Source organism: Atractosteus spatula, chromosome 19, assembly GCF_055471065.1.
Source record: "Atractosteus spatula isolate fAtrSpa1 chromosome 19, fAtrSpa1.hap1, whole genome shotgun sequence".
NCBI lineage: Eukaryota > Metazoa > Chordata > Actinopteri > Semionotiformes > Lepisosteidae > Atractosteus > Atractosteus spatula.
In genome coordinates this window covers 8,709,011-8,736,908 of record NC_142724.1, presented here as the reverse complement: position 1 = coordinate 8,736,908, position 27,898 = coordinate 8,709,011, and the positions used below count along the sequence as shown (strand labels likewise).

General features: G+C 39.8%; 1 protein-coding gene across 1 annotated transcript; it reads left to right on the top strand.

Moving 5' to 3' along the window:
- The first annotated feature begins 1,220 nt into the window (after positions 1-1,220).
- Positions 1,221-25,900, top strand: cass4 (Cas scaffold protein family member 4). Its single transcript, XM_088937224.1, has 7 exons — positions 1,221-1,414; positions 15,010-15,459; positions 19,089-19,196; positions 19,540-19,656; positions 20,282-21,649; positions 22,139-22,225; positions 23,616-25,900. Exons 1-7 carry the CDS (start codon positions 1,409-1,411, stop codon positions 24,030-24,032), a joined length of 2,553 nt encoding a protein of 850 aa, XP_088793350.1. The 5' UTR covers positions 1,221-1,408; the 3' UTR covers positions 24,033-25,900.
- Positions 25,901-27,898: the final 1,998 nt, after the last annotated feature.

Here is a 27,898-nt window from a genome sequence, read left to right as displayed (position 1 = left end):
ATCTCTTCAAAAGCAAATGAAAATATTGGATTATATAAACTATATTACAACAGAAATGGAACAGGATGAGCAATATTTAGAAAAATGAGCACTGATCAGACAGAGAAAGGGAGGAGACTCTGTGGCCCTGTCTATTTTGTATTTAGCAGTTAATTGATCCAGGGATCTCTCGCAGATGTCAGGATATCAGCTTCAACAACATGACTGAGTAGTTTGATCCACACTCCTGCAGCCCTTCATGCAGAGAAGTGTCTCCTCATTTTTAAAAACACTTCCCTGTAGTTTCCACATGTGTCCTCCGGTTCATGTTTTAGTGTTGATTCTGAAGATGTTGAGTTTGTCAGGTAATGCCTTTAAGTATTTTGAATACTTGGCTCAGTTCTCCTATTAAAGAAATTTAAATAAAAAAGCCAAGCAAAACACTTAATGATTAAAACCAAACTTTAATATTTCTTGTTAGAGGCATCTTAGATTCACATATTATTACAGTAAGTGGTTGTTGATGTCATCTGCAGATTTATTTAGCAAGCAAACAAGTTATTTATATGCTTCTTATGTATAGATATTTTCTCTTCAATTTCCAAAGTAAAGGAAAGGTATTGTTCAAAACTTTCCCAGTTTTCGGTACAAAACAGTAGTTGTATAACATACTGTTTGATATGGAGCTGCCAGCTTTGTTCCAGGACAGTTTGTACAAACTGATTAAAAGGCAGACAGCTCTTAATTCCTGCCCTCCCAGGAGGCCCATGCTTAATTGCTCTTTTTGCGCTGTGCAACATTGAGCTGTTTGGGTAACAAAGAGGACAGGCTTGGGAATCTACAGCTTTCAGATAAGATACACAAATAAATCTGGGGTGAGAAAAACAAGCCTGTAACTCTGTGACACAATAGTAAAATAAGCATAAGTAAGAATTCTCTGGAAAGGAGAGCCGACTTCTTTGAAAAAAAGGAAGATGAAGCAATTTAGTATAAGCTCAGTGGAAATGGTTATAAAATGCGTAATTGTATAGTCACCATTGCGTGTAAGGAGTGTGTGTGAGAAGACAGGCTTGCAAATACAGTAGTGGGTAGGAGGCAGAGAGGGAAGGACAGAAAGGTATGTATGTGTTGGGAGAGGGGGTTGGATACAGCCAGCCAATAAGGAAACAGGAAAGCTAATTTGTCACTACAACATTTGTGTTTGCCCAGCCCCTGGTTGTGCTCTGTTCAGTCTCAGTGACAAGGCTGTGTGTGTGAGAGAGTGGGAGCTGGAGGCAGAGGTCTTGTTTAATGCATTTCGTTTCTTCAGTTGCTGTCAGTCATGAGAAAGAATATCGGGGTCCTGGGGGCAACACTGAGAGATTGAGTCAGAGGCTCTGCTGGATGGGCTGCATTCCTCAGTGGACAGTGAGGACTAGGAGTTTTGGAAATGGAGGTAAGTGAAATACTTATAATACTTAAGTGAGCTCTCTTCAAAATCGAGGGTTCGGTCATTTTAACCTCCCTGCTCTTTGGTTCTGAGATTTATTAGTGAGGAGGGAAGGGAACTTTCTTTGGCTATTCGCCACAACACCAGTGTTGATGTGATGTGAATGGTACAGTGAATTATTTATTTATCATGTGTTTGTTCAATGTGGTCAGATCGGGCATTTACAGAATCAGCTGCCTCACACAACACACACACAAACTCCCCTGTTTGCTATGTAACTGGATAGCCATGGTAAAAGAGATGAGAACTAAGCTTTTTGATCTCAGTAATGTGTTGCTTTGATGAAGTGGGAAATGGAGTCTTTAGTGACAACGAGAACAGAAATCATAGAACCTGGGTGCTCTTTAGGGTGTTTGTACCAACACTGACAGAATGCATCTGAGGTATATCTTGTATTGCTGAAGGATTAGATCAAGCATTTCTCTTTTATTTGGAGTACTGTGCCGAAGACCTATGCTTTTTATTTAGTTACAGATAAAAATCCCACGCCATGCTTAAAAACTAAACTGTTAAGTAATTTATGAAAAGGCACATTCCAAATTCTTCTGTAACATTTCCCAAAACTCACATTTTTTTCACTGGAAATTATTTGTTTTTACTTTTGCAGTGGAAAAATGTGTATTTCGAAAGTTTGTTTTGATAACATGCTTTGGATAAAATATGCTGAATGATCAAAAGCTAACAAAAAATTAAAAGGAAAATATTATATATGAATGTGTATGACTGAGCAGGAAAGTCACTGAGCCGCGCAGACTAGCTCAGTAAAAATTTAAATTAAACTATGCATGGGAGCAAACTGCTGGACATCTGCCATGACACTGGAAAAGGATTTTGAGTTGGGCTGTGTTTCTGTCTGTTCTGCACAGAAAGGAGTGTGGTACCAAAGACATTGCACAGTAAATGAGCACAGCAGACCGTCCTGAGAATCAGGGGTATGATCAATCACAGCTGTATCTACCCGCCTTTGGGAGGAAACCGTTTTGAATGTTTGTCAACGTCTTCAGAAGTGACAGTTTCAGATTACAAGATTAAATCAATAACTAAAGTGGATTTGAGAATTTGTAACAGGGAAACCTTTTATTTTTCAAGGTAGCCCACTTTCACATTCGCACACATCTGCCATGGCTCCACAGGTTTATAGATGACGTTGTAAATAAAATTATGCTGGTTTTGTCCCTGAGATGTTCCTCCACACTACTTGAACTTTGTTATTGCTTAATTTTTTTATTTGGAGTATATTATGCACTCAATCCGTGGGCAGGTGTGTGTTGTTAGGTTCAAGAATCGCACTAGTGGAAAATTGCCCCCTGACAGCGAGTACTGCTGGATTCAACTTGATTCACAGATGTGCTTAACATGATGCACATGTTACCATTTTTCAGCCCGTACACAGTGTGTAACAATATCGCCTTTCTGGTTCCAAATTCTTCAGAGACAAAACTTGCCCATTTTTGGTGCTGGTGACTATTTTCAGATATTGATCCATTTGAAACAAGGGATGAAGCTCTCAGAGGTTGGAAGTTCAGTAGTGCCAAAGTTCCAGTGGTGGATCAGCTAAATAACCAATGAATGGAATATTATTACAAGGACGATTATAGCCTTATTAAATGGTGGAAGAAGTCTATGGATATGCAAAGAGACTATGCTGAAAAATATAGGTCTTCCCCATCTGTAGGGTGTATTCCCAAGTGTATTTGTGGTTGGTCATTTACTAAATTTCCCAGTGTCTGGGAATTACATGGATAGACATTTCTGTGTAATCATCATTATTAAGACTTTCATTGCTCTAATAAATAACCAAAAGCCAATCTTAACAGAAGTACCACACAGATTCATACAAGAATTTCTTATTCATAGAACATCTTTCCCAGAAAATGAATCCATTTGTCTCGAAAGAAGTCTCCACTGTTGTCTCTTGTGTGCACATACATACTTACTTGTTTTTTGTCTTCCTAAATGCTCCTTTTTCCCAGCTGGGGTTGTCTTGTCACGCTGCTTGTTCTCAGCAGATTTGATATCACTGGAATTTGTGTGGAATTTGGGGAAAGAAACATGGTTCCCAGCTGGCAAGTAAACGCTCTGAAAATTGCCGTAATGATTTTTTTAACTTGTTGTTTTCTCATGGAACATTTACAGATGATTTAAAAAAAACTTATTGTTTGATCCACACTTAATTTGCATTTTACATTAATGTACAAATTAAACTTCTACTTTCCTCAAAGAACTAAAATAAAAGCTTAGTTTTGTTATAGTCTACGTAAAAGTATTTTTTGGTTGGAAAATCAACTCTAGTGCATCTTATACTGTATTGCTTTTCTTTCTCTGTATTATAAATAATGTAATTAAAAGATGATCTCAAATTGTCTGTCAAAAGTGAAATTTGCTAGATTTAATTTAATCTTGCGAATTCTAGAACATATGACTGTTTCCTACAGTAGAGATTCTAAGCCTCTTTTTAAAAAGGTTTATGACATATTGGTGACTAGATTCGGTTTCAAAATGATGTGTAGATTCGATCCAGGATACTGAGGGTTGTGATGATTAAAAGATTTATAGGTGTTGATAAAAGCATGAAAAAGTAATTATAAACAGCCAATGAACAGAAATTTAGAATAAATTTGGAAAAAATATAGTTGGTAGTGTTGTAGGATTCTGAAGGTTTGTGTAATTTTTTAATTAGTCTTTGAAAGTCATCTACCATGCTCAGGTGAGGCGACCTTTCCACTGCTGCTGAAATATATCATTTCAAATCTGTCTTCTGCCTCATAAGATCACAGCATATTCTCCTCCTTCATCCAATTTGTTTTTTTCCCAAAATAGTTGGGGAACTATCCACTGTTTTAACACTGCATGACAGACCCTGCGTCACCTTGTCAAATTGTGTCTTTGCATCAGTAATCCTGTCATGTACTGTATGTACAACAGGACACATTCTCTTGTCTTTTTTGGAAGACAACCTTTAAGGAGAAGGAGAAACAAAATCTTAACTTCTTTATCTTATTTACATTCAAATATTTATGAGGATATATGGCTACAGTAACTGTCACAGTGAGAAACGTTGTTCATTGCTCAGGCTATATCTAGTAGGGAAATTACTGTACTTGTGATTGTGTCTGCATTTTTTGGAAGAAAAACATCTATTTTTGAAAATGAGAAGTGAAAGAAGTCTTTGAAAGTCATCACCATGTTTGGGTGAACATTCAACTGTTGCTGAAATGCATCATTCCAAATCTGTTTTCTGCCCCATAAAGGCACAGCAAGCTGTGAGCATATTCTACTCTTCCCATCAAAGCTGAGCATATTCTCCTCCTCCTTGGTTAAGGAGAGCATTAACAAAAACACCTCTCTTGTTTGTCATTATCAAGCCTCATAACAAGTTGGTTTCAACAGAATACAACACCAAATTGAATGAACACAAAGTAACTTAATTGTTTTAATAGACTGATTGCTTGTCCATCATATTTGTTAGCAGTGAGGCAATGTGACCTAATATAAAACCTGTCTTTGAAGCATTTAACTCTACAAATTGCTCAAATGAATGGCTTATTCTTCCGTTTTTTAAATTCCACGGCATGGCACAACAGCACACTGTGTAACATCTTTCCTAAACTTGAACGTAGGCTCACAAGAAAAGTACAAAGCGTGGCACACCTGGGTTTTTGAGCTTTCACAAAATGGGTTCTATATACCTAGAAATTGGAGAGGGATAAAGAACCTGATGTATTTGTGTGCGTACTGTGGAGAGTCACTGCAGGAATGGTTTGTTGGGGGTGGTTAGGAGACTGCTAAGCAAAAAGCAGCACACAATAGCAAAGGCAGGAAATCTGCTTTTAGATAGACCCACAGAGTGATAAGCCCCTGCACTGCACTCTTTGAACTGCACTTAGGTCAAAGAACTGGGTTGTCGTACCTTGACCAGTAAAGTTTTCAAGCTGCCAGGCTGTCCACCACTGAAGACACTGTCCTTGTTTTAGTCTGCTTGCATTGCGCACTTGCATTCACTGTGTTGGACCATTCATGCATATAGACAATTTTCTCAGTTGCTCTGAACAACAGCAGAATGTTAAGCAAGGCTTTTTCAAATGGACTTTCTCCAGTTTCTGATCATTTTTTGTGCAATAAACATCTTTTAAATTTGAAGAAGTAAAACATAATATATAGTTTCTGTCTTTTTTAGAAATAAAAGGTTATGGGTCTATTTTAGTTTTTAATTTAACTTGTTTAGTAAAACAACAGTGCAAAAAACACAGATATCGTAATGATTGTTCCTTTTTTGATGGCCTACCCAGGTAGAAAACAATCATGCAATTCAAAGTGACAAACATTTATCTAGAAAGACCTTTCTCTTCACTACTTTTCTGTCTCTCAGCTGTGGGATATCGTTTTATTTTGTTTCACTCATCAGTAGTTATTCTGTAAAGCATATATAGTAATTCAAAAGATCAGGACAGGAAATCAGAGTTCAGGGCAACTGTGATAAAAATAATTTCAAGATATTTTGCACTGTTATCTTTATCTGTGATATTTTGCAACATGGCCTGCTATACTTAACCCTTTAAAAGATATCTTGCACTCACTGGCACCACTTCTGCTTTTTACTTTGTGTTTTAGATGAATGGATCAGGATCTTATTGGCAGATATCTGCCACTACTCTTGTATTTACTTTATACAATACACAGCAAAGCTTAAGTGGAAAGGATTATAATTGTATGTATTTTTTGCTGGAGCAGGTAATGTGTTCAACTGAACCCAGTTAACAAACCAGCCTTCATCATTCAATTATAGAAAGCAGATGCAGAACTGTCTTGGCCAATCAATTTTCTTCCTTCCTAATAGTTAGCACTACTGTAGAAACATTCTTAAACTGTAGAAACAAACTACTGGGAAATATCAGAAACATATTATCTTTTAAGTATGCAGAAAATGTATTTACATCTAACATGAGAAGAACATACATTTTTCTCCCTCTTATTAAGTTCGCTGAGGTTCTGTTCCAGATAATGATTATGATGTTTAATTTAAACTTAAAAAACACCTAAGTAAAGCATGTGTGCAATTTACAAATTGGGAAAAATTAGATCAAAGCTTCTGAAATTGCCAGTAAACCTGTTTTTCAAGAAAAATCTGTGAAAGCCCGTGGGGACAGACATAGATAAATTCAAAGTTCAATTAAATCAATAAGTTCAATAAAATCAATAATAAATTATAAGAATAAGATGTAATTCAACCATCACACGTTATTGCAATGTATCTGAGTTAATGTGCTGATTATGGGTTGTGGTGAAATTTCAGAGCAGTAAGGACTATTCAGGGGAGTTGGATAGAGCCTGATATTACTTTCTCATGTGTTTGGTTAGGGCAGTTTGATTCTAGAAAGGTCCATGTCTCGGCTGCACTCAGCCTTTATCACTACATTGGTGGCTTGGGACACTGCTATTGACAAATTGTTCAGATGATGTGATGTTTTGTGTTCTTTGTCTTTTTCTTCCTTTCTCCTTTGTCTTTTGACTAAAACACTGCTATGTACTGTGAATTGTGGAACTGTGGAAGTGTCTGTGGTCTGTTTTGTTTTGTAATTGCTTCTGTGTTTCCTTCCATGAGGGTCTGGAGTTTTAATAAATAAAAACAAAAGAACAGTCAAAAAAAGAAGGGATACTGTTAGGAGCAGAGTTTCTAACTATCCTTACTACTTTTGCTTTTACCAGTGAAAGAAAAGAGCATGTTTCTTTTTAAGATGCTGCTGGATGGGTACAGATTATTGTTATTGGTGCCAGTGTAGCACAGTTACAGAGCTCTTCTGCAAATGCAAAACCAAGCCCTAAGGATTTGAGATGTTGCTCAGGAAAAAAACATGGCCAGCTGGTTAGATTACAGCTTAACGGGAATCCTAACTTCACCCTGTACTGAGGATGGGTAAAGATTATTTGCAACGACTGTGGGAAATTCTGCATTTCAATTTGCAGGTCATTGTATACTTCCTGTTCATGAACTGGACTTATACACAAAATAATCTACATAGGAATTTGTGGTTCACTTGGTGGTGACCCACCACAAACAGTTTAAATATTTGTATGATTCCATCCCGTGTGAAACATGATAATGTCTGAAATGCCATACTGATACAAATATTGGCTCTGAAATAGATTGTACAAATGTTTGGGCCTGGGAATTATGTCTTCTAGACTTTATCTTTACTCATTACTATCATTAATAATTCTTTGTTGTAGCTGTATTCAGCGCTAAGGCACACAGAGGAAGGACATACAGTATGTCCGCTATTGACATATACAGCACCCACCTGAGTCATGGGGGATCTCAAGGATGGTCGGCTTTTTGTAAGCCCAGAGTGGAATTTAACCCAGACATAAGGGTCTACTACGTCTACTCTTACAGTGTCTTGGGATCTTCAATTACCTAGTAGTCAGCACCTCGGTTTAACAATTCATCCAAAACATGTCACTTCCTACATCACAGTGTCTCTTAGCCGTCTCCATGGTGCTCCATTTGTTTTGGAAATTCTGACTCGGGGGAAAGAGTACTGGTCAAGCAATACAACGTACAGGAAAACGTTTCTTATTCTTGTATTTCTGTGTAACTTGTAAAGGTGGAGCCCTGCAAAATAATCAGAATGCATATACGTTAGCATAAACTATGATTAAGCTGTTGTTTCTGACAACAGTTTCCGACGTCTGTTATCAGCAACTTAACTTGCACAGTCATCCGAAGAAGTCATAGAGACATCCGTTTTTCTAAGTTACAAAATACAAGGCTGTATTAGGCAACATCGCAGTCTATTCTAAGTTTCTTTAAACTTGGCTTTAAGGTATCTGTGCATGACTCTATGATAGAGTCAAAGGCTTCTTCTCTCATTTATAATCAGTCCACTCACAATTACCTTTATGTGGTATAGAGGACAAGCTGATTAGTAGTTCTGGATGGGATACAGTCGGGAACAATGATTTCTCTTGCTTTAAAAATCGAGAACACCCGTTAATCCATTTTAAACATAAGCAATGTCATACAGGTAGATGCAGATGAAGATTGCTCCCAGCCCTCTTTGTTGAAGATGTACTCTTGCTATAGTGAGTACCTGCCTACCTACGCTTTGGGAATGCTCTGTGATAGGGCATTTTTGGCTGAATGTGACTAATGCACTTTTGCTTGTGACTGTGATCTCCTGACTGCTCTTTGTCAATGATGCTTCCTGCTGCTATTGACCTTCAGACATGACATCTTCTGCTTCTAGGTCTAAGTGCAGCCAAAGATTGGGCAGACGCTAAGATACCTTTAAATCACACTGGGTCGGATTGATTGGCACAAATTGTTTACATCAGAAGAAGTACAGTCAGACACATTAAACCCGAACCGTGAGCTCGAGCAGATGCTTTTTGTCATTCCCTTTTTTCTGGTTTTTTTCCAGTGCTCTCTATCATTTTTTGGGGGTGAGCTCCCATTCTGTGTATTTGGCCGGTGCATTTCATGTGTCTTCTTGCCCCCACTCCCCTCACTTAAACTTAGAAGAACTTTATCTTTCTACAAGGAGCTTCGTTTGTGTTGCTGTGTACAGTAAAAACCACATCTTCAAGTATACAAAAACAAATCCCTTGTAGCAGAAAAACAGATCTCACAATATTGAAAAAAACACCCATCATGCATGTTTCTCATGTTGCTTCTCAAAAGGGGTAGAAGCTAAAGACGTAGCCAGTGGTTTTCCGATTTAGACCATCCCTTCCATCAGGAACGGTGACCAGGAGAAAATACAGTAAGAGAGTACAGAAGAGGCACTTAGCCGAGCAAGGAAGCGAAATGCTCTATGTCGAAATAAATCATGATGTACCTAGCTTTGTATGCACGTAGAGGGACATGGAGAGAAGGAGATACAGAGAGGAAAGCAGAACGAGGGGACAGCAGCTGGTGGAGCCAGCTGTCAAAGACTGATCCAAACAGGCAGGCATGTGCAAGAATCTCAGAGCTCCTGCAGCTGAGCTCCCCTCCAGAAGAGGCCTTTCAGTTCACAATTAACAAGCTCAACACATCATATAGCAGAGTGTTTGGATCTTTAAAAAGAGCACATATAATGTAGCAAACTAAATACAGGTATGTCATATAACCAAAGTTATACAACATAGAAAACTAGATGTACAACAAACTATTTCATTAAGCAAAGTACATTCCTTATGTAGCACCCTGGATGTGTTACATGTTCCTTATAAGAAACTTTACAGATCAAAGACACACAAAATATTTTTGTTCATCTAAAATGTTTGCAAATTAGAAGCAGATGGAATTGTCGCTTGAGGGGAGGGACTCAATTAGCTTTGAGTTCCAGACTACTGAGGAGGTGGGCCCAGAAACTGTGCACTATGGCACAAAAACAAAGATGTGTTGTCTGTTTTTGAACATATTTGTGGCAAAAATCCCTTGTTTTAAAACCTACCATTCTAGTAGGAAATGATAATGAAAGAGTGCAACAAACAACACATGCAAAAGGTATGAGTGTATTGTTCCAAGGCAAGAGTTTGTCTTGAGGAGATTTATAATCATTTGTGAGAAAGAAAAGCTAAAACTGACTCAAGTGTCCTGCTCTGTAATACCAGGCAAAAGTTACAATTATACTGACAGATCAAACGTTTATGGAACACTCAGCAAACAACATAGTGATCTGCTATTGTAATCTGGTATGAAAGACTTTTTGATTTTATCCCTTATAAATTTTCTGGTAATCTTGTTTTAATACAGTTATTAAGAATAGAATAAGAAAGAGCTCTTAATTCTTTAAAAAACCACAAGAATATTGTAGGGTTTTGTTGATTTTGCCGATTCCCGAAAGCCCGAGAACTGCAGGGAACACAATCTTAACAGTCAAACGCATCTTCAAATACCACAGCCTTGGTTCAATTTACAGTGAGGGAATATAAGCTTTTTTTGTGTTGGCTTAAAACCTTAAAAAATTGTGTTCTCAAAGCAATTTCTCATTGTGAGGCCTCACAGATTAGTTCATACTGCAAATACAAACATGTCATTGATTTAACTATTTCCAGCAAATATACTGAGATTTGATGCAAAGGGTACCTGGAGATAAAGCTTTTATTTAAAATGTATATTTTTATTTATAAATTTAGCCTTACTGTGCTAGGAAATCGAGCATATTTTATGTTCTAGGCAGGAACGTTTAAAAAGTGTGGCTAATAATTTCTGCGTTGTGTTGAGGCCAGTCGGCTCTCCTGAAGGACCGCTCTGTAGCTCGTTCTTCGCAAGAGGAACTGCCCCGGTCTAGGTGAGGCTGACAGGACGGCAGCAGAGGTGAGCCAGGGAAATGTTTCAGAGGGTGCTTGTTTATCTGAAGGAAAACAAGGGTGTGGAATTTGCTGGAAAGCAGTAGGGGATTGCAGGCCTGCCGCTGGCAGTATGCAGAGCCTGTGCTGTGAAGGGCAGGCTGGCTTGAGCCCCGACAGGTGCGGAGGGAGGGAGGGAGGAAGGCCGGAGGGTGAAAGGGCCCTTTGTTTTAGAGGAGTCACCACAGCGAGAGGGTAGCGCCATGTAAGGCAGCCCTGCCAGGCCGGGGTTATCAGCTGAGGAGGCCTGTACCATCTCCACATGGCTCTGTCCTGCGAAACAAACAAAACAGCTGAAGGCGGAGAGTGGAGCAGAAACACAAGGGGCTGCCGAGCAGCAGCAGCAGCAGCAGCAAGGACAGCCGCCGCCCCTGCCCACCGCTCGCCAGACCAGTCCCAGCTCTCCAGCTAAATGCCCCCTGGCACTGCCCCGGCTCTCACTCCACGTCAGCCATGTTCAAGCCAGTGAAGTGGGAAAGCTGGTTGGACTCCTTATTGACCAAGAGGATCAAGGTAAAAGCTGAGACGGCTGAGCCAGTTTGGTTGTCGTGCAGTAGGACAAAGCTTTGTTGCTCAGAGTCGAAGGAGTGGGGATGGGTTGAGAGGAATGCTGTTCATTCCGCAGTGCTGGTTTGCTGATGACTAAATTCATTTTCGTTTTGTAAAACAAAACAAACAGATTTGTGACAAACTGGAATTAACTAGAATTTTGGTTTGCTCCACTTGCACTGAATGGTAATATGGTTCCTTGTCTTACTGGGTGTTCAATTATAAAGCACTGTTACAACAGGGTTCCCAAATGGAGCATCATATCCGGATAATTTCTGTTTTACATTAATCTAAGAAGCACATTTCAACTAACAAAAAAGAAAGGTGCTTCTTACCAGATGTGTGGTTGATCTCATATCTATGATCAATTTCGTGTGTCTATTTTTGTGCTCAAGGCAGTAGTTTAGAAGAGTTGTGGCTATACAGTGTGGTAGGAGCTGTTAGAGTGTGGATAATTACAGCAAATGTCCTGATAAGTATTTTCGTTTTTAACAGTTATATATTTCCATTTCCTTGTATAAATTTGAAATGCCAATAGCATACTGCTTTGAACATGTTTTGCAAACTGACAAAAAGGTGACATGTTGTTTTAATTAGGCAGGGTAGTACTTTTTAAAAATGTGACCCATAACATAAAGCTCTCTGTAGATATTTAAAAGTACAAACAGCAGCGTCAATGAAAAATTATGCACTGGTTTATTTTGTTTCACTTCACTTTTTAATTATGAGGTATTATCAGTCACTTTTTAGTCTGTGATAGTTATCATGTTTCTCAATCAGACACAAAGCAGTTAATGTACGATAGTGTAATTCACTTAACTGTGTAATTTGTGTAATTTGTTTGGTTATACTTTCATTTAGGGATTGCAAAGACTTAATATGCATATCAACAATCCATCATGCATGGCTAAAGCATGAAAATAATCTATCTTTTGTGAAACTTGTTATTAAACATTAGAATGGATGTTTATTGACAGTCTACTATATTACAGGCTATGAATAGCTTTTTGAACTGGAGTTTGCATGCCCTAATCCATTGCATTCCCTTTTTACTCTATTTTCACTTTTCTGTGATTTGCCTCTCATGGATAGGAATTGATTTGCCTGTGGTCGAACAACTGAAAATCTGTGTGAAAAAGCTCAGCGTCTGTAATGAAAGAAGCCCTATGACCAATGTACATCTTAAGCACAATAGTTGCTAGATCTGAAACATTCCTCTAGAGCCAGCCAGCCTTCCCCCAGACCCACCTGTTAAACACACTGTTATGCCAAGCTAATTTGGAAACTTCAGTGCTGCTATTATTGGGACGAAGACAGACTGGAGTGTATGCTAGCCAATTCTGATCCTGGGCTGCTGACATCAGCTGCAATGCGTCTGCTGGGAGCTTTGTCTCCTGCAGTTTTGTTTAAAAATGGCATCAGCCGTATATGGAAAATGAGTATATGGTGAATGTTTTATTATTCTTCTAGTACATTACAGCATATGTTGGCTAAGTTTCTGCTCCAGGTGCTTTAGTTTATGTAAAAATACAAGTGGCACCAAAAATATACTTGCCAATATCTCAGAGGCGTAACGTGTAGATATAATAAGTATTTCCTCAGGAAGAATGTTCATATGGATACTGATCTTGCAACTACTTCCCGATAGAGTAAAGAAGGTAGATGTGTAGTTCAATCTCTCTGATTTGATACCAAAAAGTTGAAAGGGCTTGTTTATATTTGAGTCATTTTATAATACTCATGGATAGGAATTGATTTGCCTGTGGTCGAACAACTGAAAATCTGTGTGAAAAAGTTTGGCGTCTGTAAAGCCCTATAACCAATGCACATCTTAAGCATGAAAACAATACTCATAAATGTTAATAATAAGAATTAAAAACTAAACATATGCAAAGATGCTCTGAAGAACCTGGAATTTCCTTTATCCACAGCACTGGAACTGTGTGTTATACTGCTCTTCACTATAAACTGCAGTTGTGAGGCTGAAGTATTGACAGAGTAGGTCTCACTGTCATACAGTCTTTTATCATGAACAAGCTTCCCACTGGAAATCTTGGCAGAAGTCTGGGTTACAGGCGTTTTAACTGCACAACAGCAAAGCAATGCCTAAATACACCTCTTCCAATTATCATAGGCCAACACAATTACTGACTGTCAGACTGACAGCCTCTTCAGTCAGCTCACAGTGTTCCAATGCTCAGGAACTCAGAAACACAAACCCACCCTGCACACTCACATTTCTCCAGCCCAATGATGCTAGCAAGACAACTGGAGCCGCCTGATTAATCTTTCTTCATGACACTGTTTCAATTAAATTAACCTTTATTATCCCTAAGTGAACTTGTCTTGCACATCAGGAGTTCATATCACATATCTACATATACCATATATGAAAATAATACAATACAGCAACTGTACAATACCATGATACAAAACAACATATAACAACATTGCTCAGTCAGAACTCAATTCAGTAATCATAACATTAAAAATAAACATTTAGCCGGTAAAGTTTCTAGAGCAATAACAATAAGAGGATCCCTATCTGCAAAGTCTTTTCCTCGTTCAACAATTAAACGCTTTTAGGCATAAATTAAATAAATGTTCTCTTAGTCTTATATTCTGAAAAGAGTTTAGTGCAATGTGTATGAGAAAAAAATATCTAGCAATGAAACAATGACATAATTTAAATTAGTAACACTTCATTGTCATTTTGAGATAAAAAAGTAATCCTTGATTGGTAGATATTTTTTTTAATTTAGGCTCTAATCATTTAAAAATCTGTGACCCCGCTGTTCTGTGTACTTACAACCTGGGGGTTTCAAAGTCAGTCCTTTTAATCTTACTGATAAATTTTAAAATGAGCTTAATGGAGTCTAGAAATATTTGCATATTGATTAATTTTGTAGATAAGATCTTCAAGTATTGTATGTTTATATGTATCAAGATGTTTGTGAGAACTAATTCAATTATAACCAAAAACCTCATCCTGAGAAGCAGTCTGGAACAAGCAAGTTTGGGGAGAGTAGGCAACACATCCAAAGAGTCTGTGTTATCATACACAAGTCACTGAGGAGTGCAGTACAATCTGACAGCTTTATCACTAACCACTATTTCTCTGCAGTCTAAATACATTGTATCTGTTCACTTTCATTTTTATTCAATTTGTATAAGAGAGCTTTTTACATAAGATGCTAGTAGTTTGTGAAAGGTTATTTGAAGAGTGATTACCAAAGTGATTAAAATCTTTTTTAAAACTTTATGTTGTAAAATACATTTCAGTATTTGGTATTTCAGTGAAAGAGAACTGAGTGATCACATTGATCAAAATGTCATGTTTTTAACACTGTCTTCTTTTGGAATGAAAAAATAACCCTTAGGACTTCGCATTTTTCAACTGTAGGCAAATTCATTTTCCATAAATCATGAGGAAAGCAGTTCATTCTGCTTTCTCTTATTTTTGAAGCTTTAGCTTAGGATGGTTTTCACAGCGTGTTTTAAGTCAAAGTACTTTGCTAGCTTTTCCGAATGGTTGCTGTGCTGCAGCTGTTCCTCCGACTACATCAGTAGTTTAAAGACATTTTGCAATCGCTGAACTCATTGTTCAATTCACTAAGGGGGCTGATGTCAGGGCTGTCCTTCTGCTTCTTCCCCAGAATCTGCTGGCCAAGGCTCTCTACGACAATGTGGCTGAGTGTTCAGATGAGCTGGCGTTCCGGAAGGGCGACATCCTGATGGTGCTTGAGCAGAACGTGGCCGGCAGCCATGGCTGGTGGAAGTGCTCTTTGCATGGGCAGCAGGGGCTGGCTCCTGCCAATCGGCTCCACCTCCTGCCCCCCTCTCAGGCCGAGGTCCTGCCCGGTGGGTCGGAAGTGGGTTGCCTGACCGCCTGCGCCGATGGTCCCCCCGCCCTGGATACACCACTCAGCCGCAGCCCCCAGAACATCTACCAGATCCCTTCTGCCCCGCGTCAGGCCTCCAGCCCAGCCTACGAGATCATGGACAGCATCTACAAAGTGCCCTCTACCCCGCAGCAAGCTGCCCGACGCCTCTCGCCCTCCCCGAGCAGGAAACCCTCCGAGAGGCCAGGAGACTCTCCCAGCAAGGTAAGGCTCACCCTAAGTGGATGAGATCCCAGCCACAATTTGGCACAAGGAGTCCCAACTACTAGGTACCCACATTGCATGGGTATTCAGTAGAATTTAACAGTGAGGTCAATAAAAAGGTGTGGTCTTATCATACAAAAACATGATCACAATCTCGACTTAAATGACTTAAATGACAACGTACAGGATAGCATGGTGGCACAGTGGTTAGCGTTGCTGTGGCCCTGGGTTGAATTCTGGACTTGAGGCACTATCTGTGTGAATTTAGGATGTTCTCTCCATGTTGTTCCTATGGTTCCTATAATGGTAGGTTAATTGGCTCCTGGGAAAAATTGGCCCTGGTGTGAGTGAGCGTGTCTGTGTTTGTGTCTGTGTGTGGGCCCTGCGATGGGCTGGCATCCTGTCCAGAGTGTATCCTGCCTTGCACCCATTGCTTAGTGGGTAAAGCCGCTAGAAAATGGATGGACAGTACATTGCATGAGTATAAATTTTTCATTAAAAAAAAAACATTTTTAATTGGCATTTAATATTGGCCAGACTTTTTAACCCACCAGAACAAAATGTTTATTAATCTCGTCTTGATCTGTTGTGACTTTATTACAAACGGTCAATGACAAGGCTTTTCGCCGATTGTCTCCTTCCCTTGGGTGTTTGGGTGCTTTGGTTTCTCATTGTGCACATCTGACGAACTGGCGAGACAGGGCAGCAGTGTGCACTGATGAGGGGAGAGCAGACAGGAGACAAGATGGTGCCCTTCGAAGCCCCTGCTGCTAAAAGCGTTTACAGATGGGATGGAGGGGCTCTCCACTGGGACAGGCATGTACTGGTTTACCTTTTATGAGCCTGTAAAATATTAGTTTACGACCGGGATCAGACATTGCTGACTGCAAACAGGGGCACTGCTACCATACCTCAATGGAAGAAGTGACCTGCTATGTGTGTGTGTGTGGAGGGGGCGGCTGCCCACAGTAACCACTTCCCCATCCTTCTAATGAAGAAACCTGGCTTCCCTTTACAGCAGCTATTTTACTCACAGCAGTGAGAGAGCCAGGGAGCATGGCTTCCATTATAGATGATTAGTGAATCTGGTTAATTGGCCAAATCCAGACATGTTGAAAGCTTGCGGCATGTGATAGTTCTTAAATACTACCAAAAAATGCATTAAGTGGAAACTTTCACAAATTGAACAACAGTGTTCTGTCAATTATGACGTGCATATCTCTTATACATGTCTTATACTGCCTGTCATGTGTACTGAAACGCATTTGTAATACAACAGGCATGTTCATCCCTAATCATTAGCTTCTCTTGAGTATGATAGCAGAGGCTGGGGAGGAAAATTACAGACATCCTCAATTTCCCTCAATTTCCATTTAATGGAACCTCAATTCCCAAAACCTCAATTTCAAAACTTCAAACCTCAATTTTAAAACTTTAAAAATTCAAACCTCAATTTCCCTTCGGGATCAATCAAGTCTTACCTACATCCACCTTTTGACTGCTTGATACATCCTTTAGGATGAAGTAAATATGACCCACCTCCTGTCTCTCTCTACTACCTTTCATATAATTGGGTGCCATAAAGGTCCATAAACCTTAAGGTGGCTCAGAACACCTTGTGTGCAATCTAGTAAACCCTACAATGGTAACAGCAAGAGTCTGTGCCACCAGGCCTCATAAAAAAGATTAAATGGACAGCAGAGCTGTATATAGTCAAAGAGTGGCATGTTCTTATGAATCCATTATAAATAACAAATACTGTTAGGAGAGAATATAGGTTTATTGATGCAGACTTAGGTTTTGTTATTTTATACATATGTAAAAAAGACTATACACCACTTTATTACATGTAATTATTGTTTGTCCAGACACAATTTGTATTTGTTAATAATACTCTATATCTAGGATTTCCATTACAGGATTACTTTTACAGTTTTTTTCCAATCAGCTCCAATAAATACATCATCCATTGTATTTCTGACTATTTTTAAGCCACTCACTAACAGATATGTTCTTCTTGAACATAATTGGAAGATTTTATAACTGTAAATAAAATTGATTTCTAGGAGCTTAGTTCTTAGATGTTAATGTTTCCATTTTATTTATGACCAGAGTCTATAGAGGGAGCCCATACAGTTGACACTCAGGTTGTACCCATTGCTGGGAGTCATGTCTTTATAAATCAGGAACAATAGTATGAAGAGGCCCCATTTTTCTCAAACTACCCAGTTTCACTCCCTCCCCCCTCCATGACAAACATACCCCCAACCCCCAGCTATACACCTATCTCCTCAATCATACTGGCACTACCACAAAACAAAGAATGAGTGTTAAACTAATGGCTCCAGGCTGGTGGTAAAGTAAGTAAGGCTTTCTAATCTTCCCTGATAAGATTAGGCCACCCATCCATCATCGATAATACAGATACTAGAAGCTAATTAAATCAAACTTATGTAATTCTCCATTCATCTGTCACACTATACCCATATACCTTGAAAACAAAACATTTCATGGCCTGTTCCCCTAGAGACCAGTGCCAAAATAATCCTGAGAGGAAACAGTGGGCTACAGCACATTTAGCCAATAGTACAGGCTCAAATTAGGAAAGCTTAAATAAACAAGAAAATCACTTTGACTAATAGACATATTGGGTGACATTGTAGCATGATGGTTAGCACTTAACTACGGATGGATAGATGAAACATCAAACAGAAAGGGCTGAGGAGGTCTGCATGCACTGTAGTACACCTATCTGGAAAAGGAGAATTTTGAAATAATTGTAAGCACTTTCCTTTGGTCATGTGGTACACAAGGACCATAACAGGTTGGAGAAAGATAGGATGGAACCGCTGCATCACAATCAAGTAAGGACACGTTGAATGTTTAGTGACAGAATAATGGCTGGAGCCATCATGGGTGTTGCTTATTCTTCACTTTACTTCGTACATTGCAGTGAGGTAGGATTTAGCAAGACTTTAAGCTTCTCAGCTGTATCTGAAAACCATAGCAAGGTAGACCAGTAGTGTAGAATTGAGTAAGGGTTAAGTAAATATCAGTAACCAGTCTGGGGTCTGCCTTAATCTTTGAGATTAACACGTTCTTATTCTGGCTGCTCCAGATTTAACAAAAAGAGAGAACCACTCTGCTCTTTCCTTTGGCTGTGTGGCTTCACAAAGAATATAAGACCTTCAGAAAAAGCACAAAGGGCCATTTCATTGCTTGTTTTGTTTCTCTGTATTCCCATTCTCATAACCCAAGTGTAACTTCTGTAAAACCTCTGTAAAAACTACAGCTCCAAGAATCCAATTAACCCTAACTGCACTGTCTTTGAGAGGAAACCAAAACACGTGCTAAAACCCATATAAACATGGGAAAGACATTCAAATTCTACACGTGGAATCTAGAATCAAGTCCAGAACCCCACAGCTTTGAGGCAATAGTGCTAATAACCTCGCCACAGTGCTGCCGACAGAGTTTCAGCTCGGAACTTTTTTGATTCCATTGGAACTGTAGAAAGCTTAAAGTAGTGGGTTAAAAATTAAATCAACAGTTTTACTGTAATTTTCACCTATTGAAATAGCATGAGAAGTACTAAACTGGTGTTTCTCTTCCTCCATGTGTCTGTGCAGGCATGTATGTCACTTGGGGGGATGACAAGTTGTGTCCCCAGACTCTCCTGCCCCAGCAAGGAAGTATATGATGTCCCAACACTAAGTCGTCGGAGCTCTCTCTTCACGGTCAGTTCCTCTGCCTTTTCTTTGTTTATATCTGTGCCTCTGTGCGCATGTCTTAAGTTTTCATGTCTTCCAGTGTCTTTGTTCATATGTGTGCCCATCTGTACTGTGTGTGGATGCTTTTACCAGAAAGAGGTGCAACAGTCCTCTAGCCAATACTACCTCTGCTGTAGGCACTCTGGACAATGGCGAATGGCTCCACAATACAAAAGCATGGAAGACGTATGCACAATCATCTCTGCTGTTTGTGGGAGGATCTTTGCAGTGATCTGTGCTCACCTGAGAGTTTTTGGTGTGCATGAAAGAAATAGCTCTGCTAACTGAAATAGTCTTTCTCCCTTTCCAGATGCCAGCTACCCGGCCAATGACAAGGAAGACCTCTTTATTCACAACCCGCTCTGAGCTTCAACAGACCTACGAAATTCTCGAGAGCGCCAAGGACAGCGCTGCCAACGTGAGCAATGTCAGTACAAAGTATACTCACATGAATTCTTTCTCTGGCCTTATCTGCTTCTGACCTATCCAATTAAAACCATTACTGAACAGTGCTGTTGCATGGTTCTGCAGTAGGGCACTGGGTGGATCTGGTTTTAATTCCAGGCCTGCTCATAATTACTGCAAAGTATTTGCCAAAGTGAACAAATTAACAATTGTTTCCAGGTTCTATGCCGTGGGGAGGTGGGGGTGGGGGTTTTACAGTCAAAACTGTTGAGAATGTGGGTTGCCCACCACCTCTTCACAGCTTTTTAACATTTTGCTCAGCTTTTTATCTTGATTCTGAAGCTCATTTCAGAGTTTTCCACGCTTAGTAGAAAAAGGAGTCTTAAGAGCATTGTTTTACAGTACATTACACACCCCTAGATGTTCAGATCTGTCTTTGCAGCCTTCTCCAATGTCTGTTTGAAGACACTATTTTATTATTCTACGTGATTCTGCTGTTGAGCTCTGAGCTGTCTCTTTTTCTTTTACGGCTGTAGGTGTTTTCTAAACATCATGATCAGTTTATTTCACATTTATAAAAGCGGTACCCAAGAGATGCTTCTGCAAGAAAAAGACTGAACTGTTTTTCCTTTTGGTCTTTCTCAAAGGTCTATGCTGTTCCACCCTCAGTCCACCAGGATCCCTGCTATGACATCCCCACATCATTGACAGCTGAGGCTCAGAAGAGGCTGGCAGGCGGATATAGTACCCTTCCCAACCCACGCAAGTCTGAGTGGATCTATGATGTCCCTGTTACGCCAGAGAAACAAGACTTGAATCAAGAATCCTGTAGCACACTGCCCACAAAGGGACCAGCAAGTGGAAGGCAGCTCTTCTATGATACTTTGCCTGCCCGCATTGGGAGTCCTCAAAACCCCAGTCTGACGCACTCTTTATATGACATCCCTAAGCCCAGCACTGATCTAAGACAACCCCAAGGGAACGGAAGTCCCCCCGATGCTCAAAACAAAGGTCCTGTGTACAAAATCTTCCATTCCCGGGTAAAGACTGAGGGGATTTTTCATCTAGTTCCCCCAACGATCCAGGAGCAAGCCATCCCCAGATACCCCAGTGATGCCCTGCGAGGCCATGTGCCCACACTGCGTAGGGGGATGCCCGGCCCAATGAACGACCTGCCCCATGGGTTTCCAGGGAGGGAGGAGGTGAGCTCAGGCACACACCTCCTTTACGACGTGCCCACTTCAAGGGACTCTCTTCTGCAGGGTGGGGAGGAGGACAGGGAGGCACCGTGCGTGTCAGGGGCAGACAGCCAGCGCAGCAGCACAGTTTCCACTTCCTCTACCTCTTCCACCTCCTCGGCCAGCTCCTGTGACTCTGCAGCTCTGAGCTCCTCATCCCCGGAGCCTGTCCGAGAGGTGACACTCACTCAGGAGGAGGCCAGCAAGCGGCTGGTGGAGCTGCAAGAGGCGGTGTGCCGGGCTGTGTCACGACTCATGGTGTTCGTGAGCAGCCTCTGGAGGAGCAGGGAGCACCTCAGTGTGCACTTGGAGGAGGTCCGCAGCGCGACTGAGGACATCGCCGGCTCGCTCACCGACTTCATGAGCTTCGCCGCTGACGTGAGGGGCAACGCCAGGCGGCTGACAGATGCCAACCTGCAGGGCCGGCTCCACAAGCAGCTGGCCATCGTGGTGGACTCAGGTCTCATCCTGCGTGAGGCTGAGAGGATACTGAAGCAGGACGGCTGGCGGCTGGACACCCTCGCCCAGGACCCCAGCCAGGCCACACCCCCTGACCAGCTGGACCGCTTTGTCATGGTGGCCCGTACGGTGCCCGAAGACGTCAAGCGGCTGGTGTCCATTCTCAATGCCAATGGCAAACTGCTTTTCAAGCCTTCACAGAAAGAAGCTGACACCCCCATGACCATCAATGAATCAGATAAGAAGAAGAAGATCTTTGCCGGGTGTAAAGAGACAAGTGACTCGGGAGGAGAAGACAATGACTACGTACAGCTGCAGGTAATCGGCTCTTCTTAGTTTTTATAACATAACCTAGTTTACCACGACTGACTAGCGGCCCATCCAGGGTCTATCCTAACTTGCACCTGCTGCTTACCAGAATAGGCTCTGCCTCATCAGCAACCCCATATTGGATAAAGCCGTTATAAAATGGATGTATGGATCTTAAGTTGTCAGTTTTGATACATGGGGTGCATATTTAAGAAAGGCTAAACCTAAATAAACTTTTTGTTGTTGATTGAAATAATACAAAACAGCAACAAGTTATTTGCACAATGTCTCTAAATGTGGCTTACATTTCTACATAATGCAGCTTTCAATGAAGGGGAAACATCCTATGGTGGAAGAGAAAATTACTCTGTAATACTATTATTTTTTGTATCATTTGAATACAGCATAAGAACAGCATGAATTATAAATCCCTTGAGTATGGTCTGTGTGTTCATTACCCTCTCAAGAGATACTGATGGAGGTATTCTTGTCTTGCAGAGGAAGGAGGAATTCGAACAGCAAAAGAGGCTTCAGCTGGAGAACAAGAGGTCAAAGTTAGGCAGCCAAAACTCTTCTGAACAACAGGTAAGAGAATAAAGACTTTGACAGAGGCATAACTTTCCTTCTTTCAAGTTCAAGGATTCTCCCCAAATCCTAACAGAACTTGATTGGGTCCATATCAGTCCACAAGATGCCTTTCCATAAGGCCAGTGTCAAACTCTGCATAGGCCAATGAGATGACAATAAGACACAGCAAGGGATGAACCGTCATTATTGAGAATGTGACATCTTTACATGACCTAGTCTAAGCATGGGATCCTCATTTACTCAGAAATTGAATGTGAATCAATTTTCTCCTGGGTGAATGTAATGACTGAAGAGATTAAGTGAATAATTCAAATGCATAAAGTCATGCATACAGTTCCTGTTTTTGTGGAAATTAGATCATCACGGAACAAAGAGTGTAATAATATAAAGAAGTGAGACTCCCTCTTGTGGATTGTAATAAACATGCCTTGCCAATAACAGGTCCCCGAAGTACAGTCCCAGTTGAAGTTGGCACAACTGTTTCTGCACATTCTCCCCCACACCAGTACTGAGCCAAGTGCATTGAAACAGTCACAGGGGCTGGCAGACCAAAAAGTGTGCTTATTAAACAAAAACTATTCCTGAAATACAGTTTTGTCTCTTTTAGGTTAGCAACAAAATATTGTATGTTATTTTACTTTTGGCTTCTCAGTTACGCTGCTGTTTGTGTCTCCAAAGGCAACCCGCTTTTGTCCTATAAGAAGTACATGCATAATTACAGCAAAGTTATAACTAGCTTTTTGAGACGCACACTGTGTATGGTTTTGCTCCTGTTTTTAAGTGCTCACATTACAGTAACAGAGCAATGTTACTGCAAACTTCGTTCTTTTTTATATTTATTTCTCAGATCGTTACCTTTCCATCTACTTTTTGATTATTAAATGTTTTAAATCCTTGATCTACCACAGCCTCTAATCACTATTTCAAATAGAAAGGTTTTAATTTCAATCAATTACACTGATTAGTAAAACAAGAAGTAGACAAAATACTGTACATTTTTAAGCATTCATATTGGATAGACAGATGTAAAAGGAATTTCAGTTTGTGCTTTATAGGCATAGTGAGTGCACACTTCTGGATACCTTTCAGAATAGGAGACACCTGTAAGGTATTCATGACAACTTTATTTCTGAAATACAGCTTGTTGTTGAATGCCTAACACAAGGATAATAACGTAAAACATGCAGGTATGCATTATTTATTGGCCAAAAGTACCTAGTTAGTCTATATACACGCGTTGTCTATCATTTGCAAAGTGCTAGTATATCACTCATACGTAACTAACATATGGCTTTCAGCTGTTTCTTACTCTTGACTGTTAAATACAATCTAAGCCTTAGACTATAAACAAAGTATTCTGCAATGTTTGTTTGCCTGTCTTTGCCAGGTAGAGCCAAAGAAGACAGCCCCGCGTTCTCCAAGGAAAGCTGAAGAGAAGCAGAAGCTACCATATTCAGAGCACTGCAAGCTTTACTTCGGAGCGCTGCAGAAAGCCATCTCTGTATTCATTGGCAGCCTGGTGGAGGGCCAGCCACCTGAGAAGTTCATTGCCCACAGCAAGCTTGTGATCATGGTGGGCCAGAAGCTGGTGAACACCTTGTGCCGGGAGGCACACAGTAGGGATACTAACCAGGACCTGCTCTGCAAGAGTAATCACCTCTGTGCCCTGCTCAAACAGCTGGCTGTAGCCACAAAGAAGGCAGCAGTGCATTTCCCAGAGAAAATGGCTCTGCAGGAAGCCCAGGACTTTGCCAAAGAGCTAGCCCACAGGGCACAACACTTTAGGACAATGCTGGAACTCTGATGAGCCTGAACCTAGTTATATCCTTCTCAAAGTCTTCAGCTGGATGCAGGATATTCAATCTATCCCAATCTCTGCCATTTTCTTCATGCAAGACAATGTTAGGAAGACCTGTATATACTGTATGTTCCCAGTTTCCTGTTCAAGGATAAAATGCACATGGTAGCAACATGGAACTTTCTTTAATGATATAGAAACATGGAAAAGGGCCTTTGTTGAGTTAGTCCTGTTTATTGTTTTCGTATAAATAAGCTTGCATATTTCTGAATGGACCCAAACACCAGCTGTGGTAAACAAACAGAAAGCAATACATGCATACTACAGATAATTTATACTGTGCATTTTTGTAAATAGCACATAGTAAGGGAATTATTGGATGAATTTCTGAACTTGTTTTGTGTGCATTTTATTTTAAGTATTTTCCCTAATATATGGTATATTTAGAGACCAAGTAAAAGTACTCTTCGTAAATATTCACCAACTTTGTTCCTGACGTTTGTCAAATCAATATTCTTCTTAGGTGTCAATATTTAGCTTTGTCTGTAGGTGTAGAGACTGTTGTAAAGCTCACCCTCAAGTTTGATGAGATAGGCATTGATTTTCATGTTCCATGACTTGTGCTGCCCATAGTGTGGGCCATACAGTATGTAGAATACCCACCCGTTCTCACTGACCATACACGGATCTATATATTAATGAAGCCCATTCCTCTCTCAGTCTAGTGTATGTCCACTGGGAATCCCAGGAATGATCATCTTAATCACACAATCTGATGTGCATGTCAATGAGAGATTCTACATCAACCATCTGTTGATGGGAAAGAATCCACACTGGAGCCATAATATTCTCACACTTTGAAACTGCTAGGGCAGATGTCCAAAGTGTCTCGTTTCTAAAGGTGATCCAGCTTCATGACTGATCTAATTATCATCCATCTCAGGTATACAGACAATGTGATTCCACCAGATGAGTTTCAGACTGAATATCCAGGAAGATGTTTAATTCCTTTGAAGCATTGGAAGGGTGAATATGGAGCATGCATGACAAAGCTTGTGCCTTACTTGGTCTGAGATGTCAGCAGTGTAACTAGTCATCCACATGGATGTTGACCACATGGACATGACAATTCTCTTTTAGTTTGGATAAAACTGATTAAGAACTACAAGACATGTCACTTGTATATTAAACAGATACAGAGAAAATAAAGATAATTTCAGGTTAAGCTACATTTTATAATATGTATATGGTTAATCATTACAATACATTTAACATTTTAAAGATCAATCAACTAAAACAAAATAATACTAGGGTTTTATTGATGAAACCAGTTTTATCATTAACATCTAAAAACCAACGAAAGGCGTTGAGTCAGAGTAAATATCCACTTAATCATCAGAATTATCAGGAATGCAGGAATAGATATGGATATCCCTTTTGCTGCCCTTTTGGCAATAAAGGGTAAGCTTGATCTACAAGGGAGATAATGGAATAATTTGCATCAGGCCTTATGAGTTGGAATGCTGGAACAATGTAAGGATGTTCAGAGAACCATGAAAGATATTAAAAGTGTTTTGGAAGTTACTATGTTAACCTTTATTTCTTTATTATTCTGTGACCCCATTATACTTTTGTACAGTGTACAAGTAATAGAGATTTTGTGTTATTTTCAGCATTTGTTTCTGTATAAATCTGCAATTATTTATTTACCTATTCCCCGAACTGCCTTGTTTGCCATTGTCCGTTAACGTTGTTCTCTTTCAGCTGCACACTGTATTTTACTGTTCTTGTATTGCATATTAGCAGCATTAATTCAAGTTTTTTCAGTCTTAATCAATTCTCCCCCTTTTGTTATTAAAATATCTTGAAATTCACATATGGCCTTCATTTGTATCATTTTTATTTCATAATCTGAGATTATATGGGAGGTACAACTGGCAATACAAAAACAGCTCACCAGCTGCAGATTACAGTCAGAATTATGACAAATCTATAGGTTTAGAAATCCTAATAGTGAAAGAGAAAATACTGAGAAAGAAACTAAAAAGTGAGTTGTGACAACATTCAACATATTTTGTTACCAAATATAATTGTGCCAAGAATAATTTGACCCTTACCAAGAAATGTGTACTGAAAATGGATGGATGTACTCTTGAGTCACATTTGAAGGAACTGTGGTGCAATTATTTCAGCTAACAGAAGGGGGCGCCCTAACCTCAAGGCAAGCATCATATGATAAGTTTTTACAACGTAACGCCAATGAAGCAGTAGACATATATATTCAAATTATTTGAATAACAAACAAGTAATTTGGACTACCGTTACTACATGTTTGCAGTGTGAATAACGTTGCTAAAATCAATTAATTCAGACCTGCTTTAGTTTGAGATGAGAATATGTGTTCTAAAAATACTGCTAACATACAGTAAAGCTATGCACAGCCTATCTTGTTTAACACATTGCAAGGTATGTACTGAAGTTTAAGACAACAACTGAGGACAAAGATCTTTTGTGCAAACTTATTTTCTTTCATTCCAGAGTTTGTTGGCGAATGTTTTCAATCCGATAACATCTGCTGTCCCTGCTGTGCCAGAGACTTTGAGTTGGCCAAACTAAACCACCAGCATGATTCAGCCCTCAAAGCGAAAGGTAAAACTGCACCCATATTGGAATGAGCAACAGGAACAGGCAAGAGAAATGCAGAAAGGCAAGGAGGATGTGACATTATACTTATTTTGGGCGGAGAAATATTTTTACAAGTAATGAATTGTTTCATTCTAAAGAGAACCCACCACTGCAAGACAACTGTTTAGCTGAAATTGTTATGTCAAATACATTAGCAAATGATGCTTTTCCAAAAGCCGACAGTAAAATGCAGAAATAATTGCATATCCCATAAAAATCAGCCTCTTACATTTAATATGAGTTTTCTGTCTAGTGCTTATAGCATATAATAATATTATATATATATTAATAGATTTTTCTTTTACTTTAGTAAAAGCTGCTTTCAACAGCTGGTTTTCTCTACTTGCCTGGTAAAACAGTTTACAGTGGCCTCGCCAGCTCTTCAGCTACCTTCATTGACCTACTAAAAAAATGAGAGAAGAGAATGTTTCACTGGTGTAGATGCCCCTGTCTTAAGTAGTGTGAATAACTTAGCAAGCAGCATGTCGCATGATTCCCAGGGACTGTAAAGCAGTAGCAGACGAGTCTGCTGCCCTATTGAGAAGGAAGCTGATAGAAATGACCTTACAAGATTTGTGCACAAAATAAAAAAATCCCTGGTGCATTGGTGAAGACAAGAGTAGACCTGTGTAATATGCAGTTTCTGACAACTTCAGGGGTTACAAAGTTAAAAACCTAACAGTAAATTAACAGTATTAACTAAGCAAGACCCTTTATAGTGCCACAACCAGTGAGGTTTACTGGTACGTTGCCTACTAGTAGTATTATATCTTACCATTAACCTTTTTGATTTAAATTCTACAGTTTTCACTTTATACCCTAGTATTTTGTCAAGTTTTAATATCACTTCTCCACATTGTCTGGAAGAGGATAATTAGGAAACACTACAGCCCATCTTCTTAGGCTTCTTCTACCACAGCACCTGCCTACTAATACTTTCACAAAGTACATTTTTGTTACTTGCATGCGTTTGTACCCTTCTACAATAAATGTCATTTGCCTTCTTGAATAAGAAGAACAATATTTATGTATTTTTTTAATTGTCTTTGTTGTTGCCTCACAGGAAATTTCACAGGTTAACTATGCCAGAGTCAAGCATATTGATATAAAGTACGAGTAGCAGCTGGCCCGTTCCTTTGAATCCCCAGCAATAATATCATTCTAGTTAGACATTCTAGTTCTCCCCT

Bases quoted from the DNA above. Each gene is read 5' to 3' on its own strand.
- cass4 (XM_088937224.1), top strand. The intron at 19,657-20,281 runs GTCAGTACAAAG...TCTTTCTCAAAG, and splicing joins GCGCTGCCAACGTGAGCAAT to GTCTATGCTGTTCCACCCTC. The intron at 21,650-22,138 runs GTAATCGGCTCT...CTTGTCTTGCAG, and splicing joins ATGACTACGTACAGCTGCAG to AGGAAGGAGGAATTCGAACA.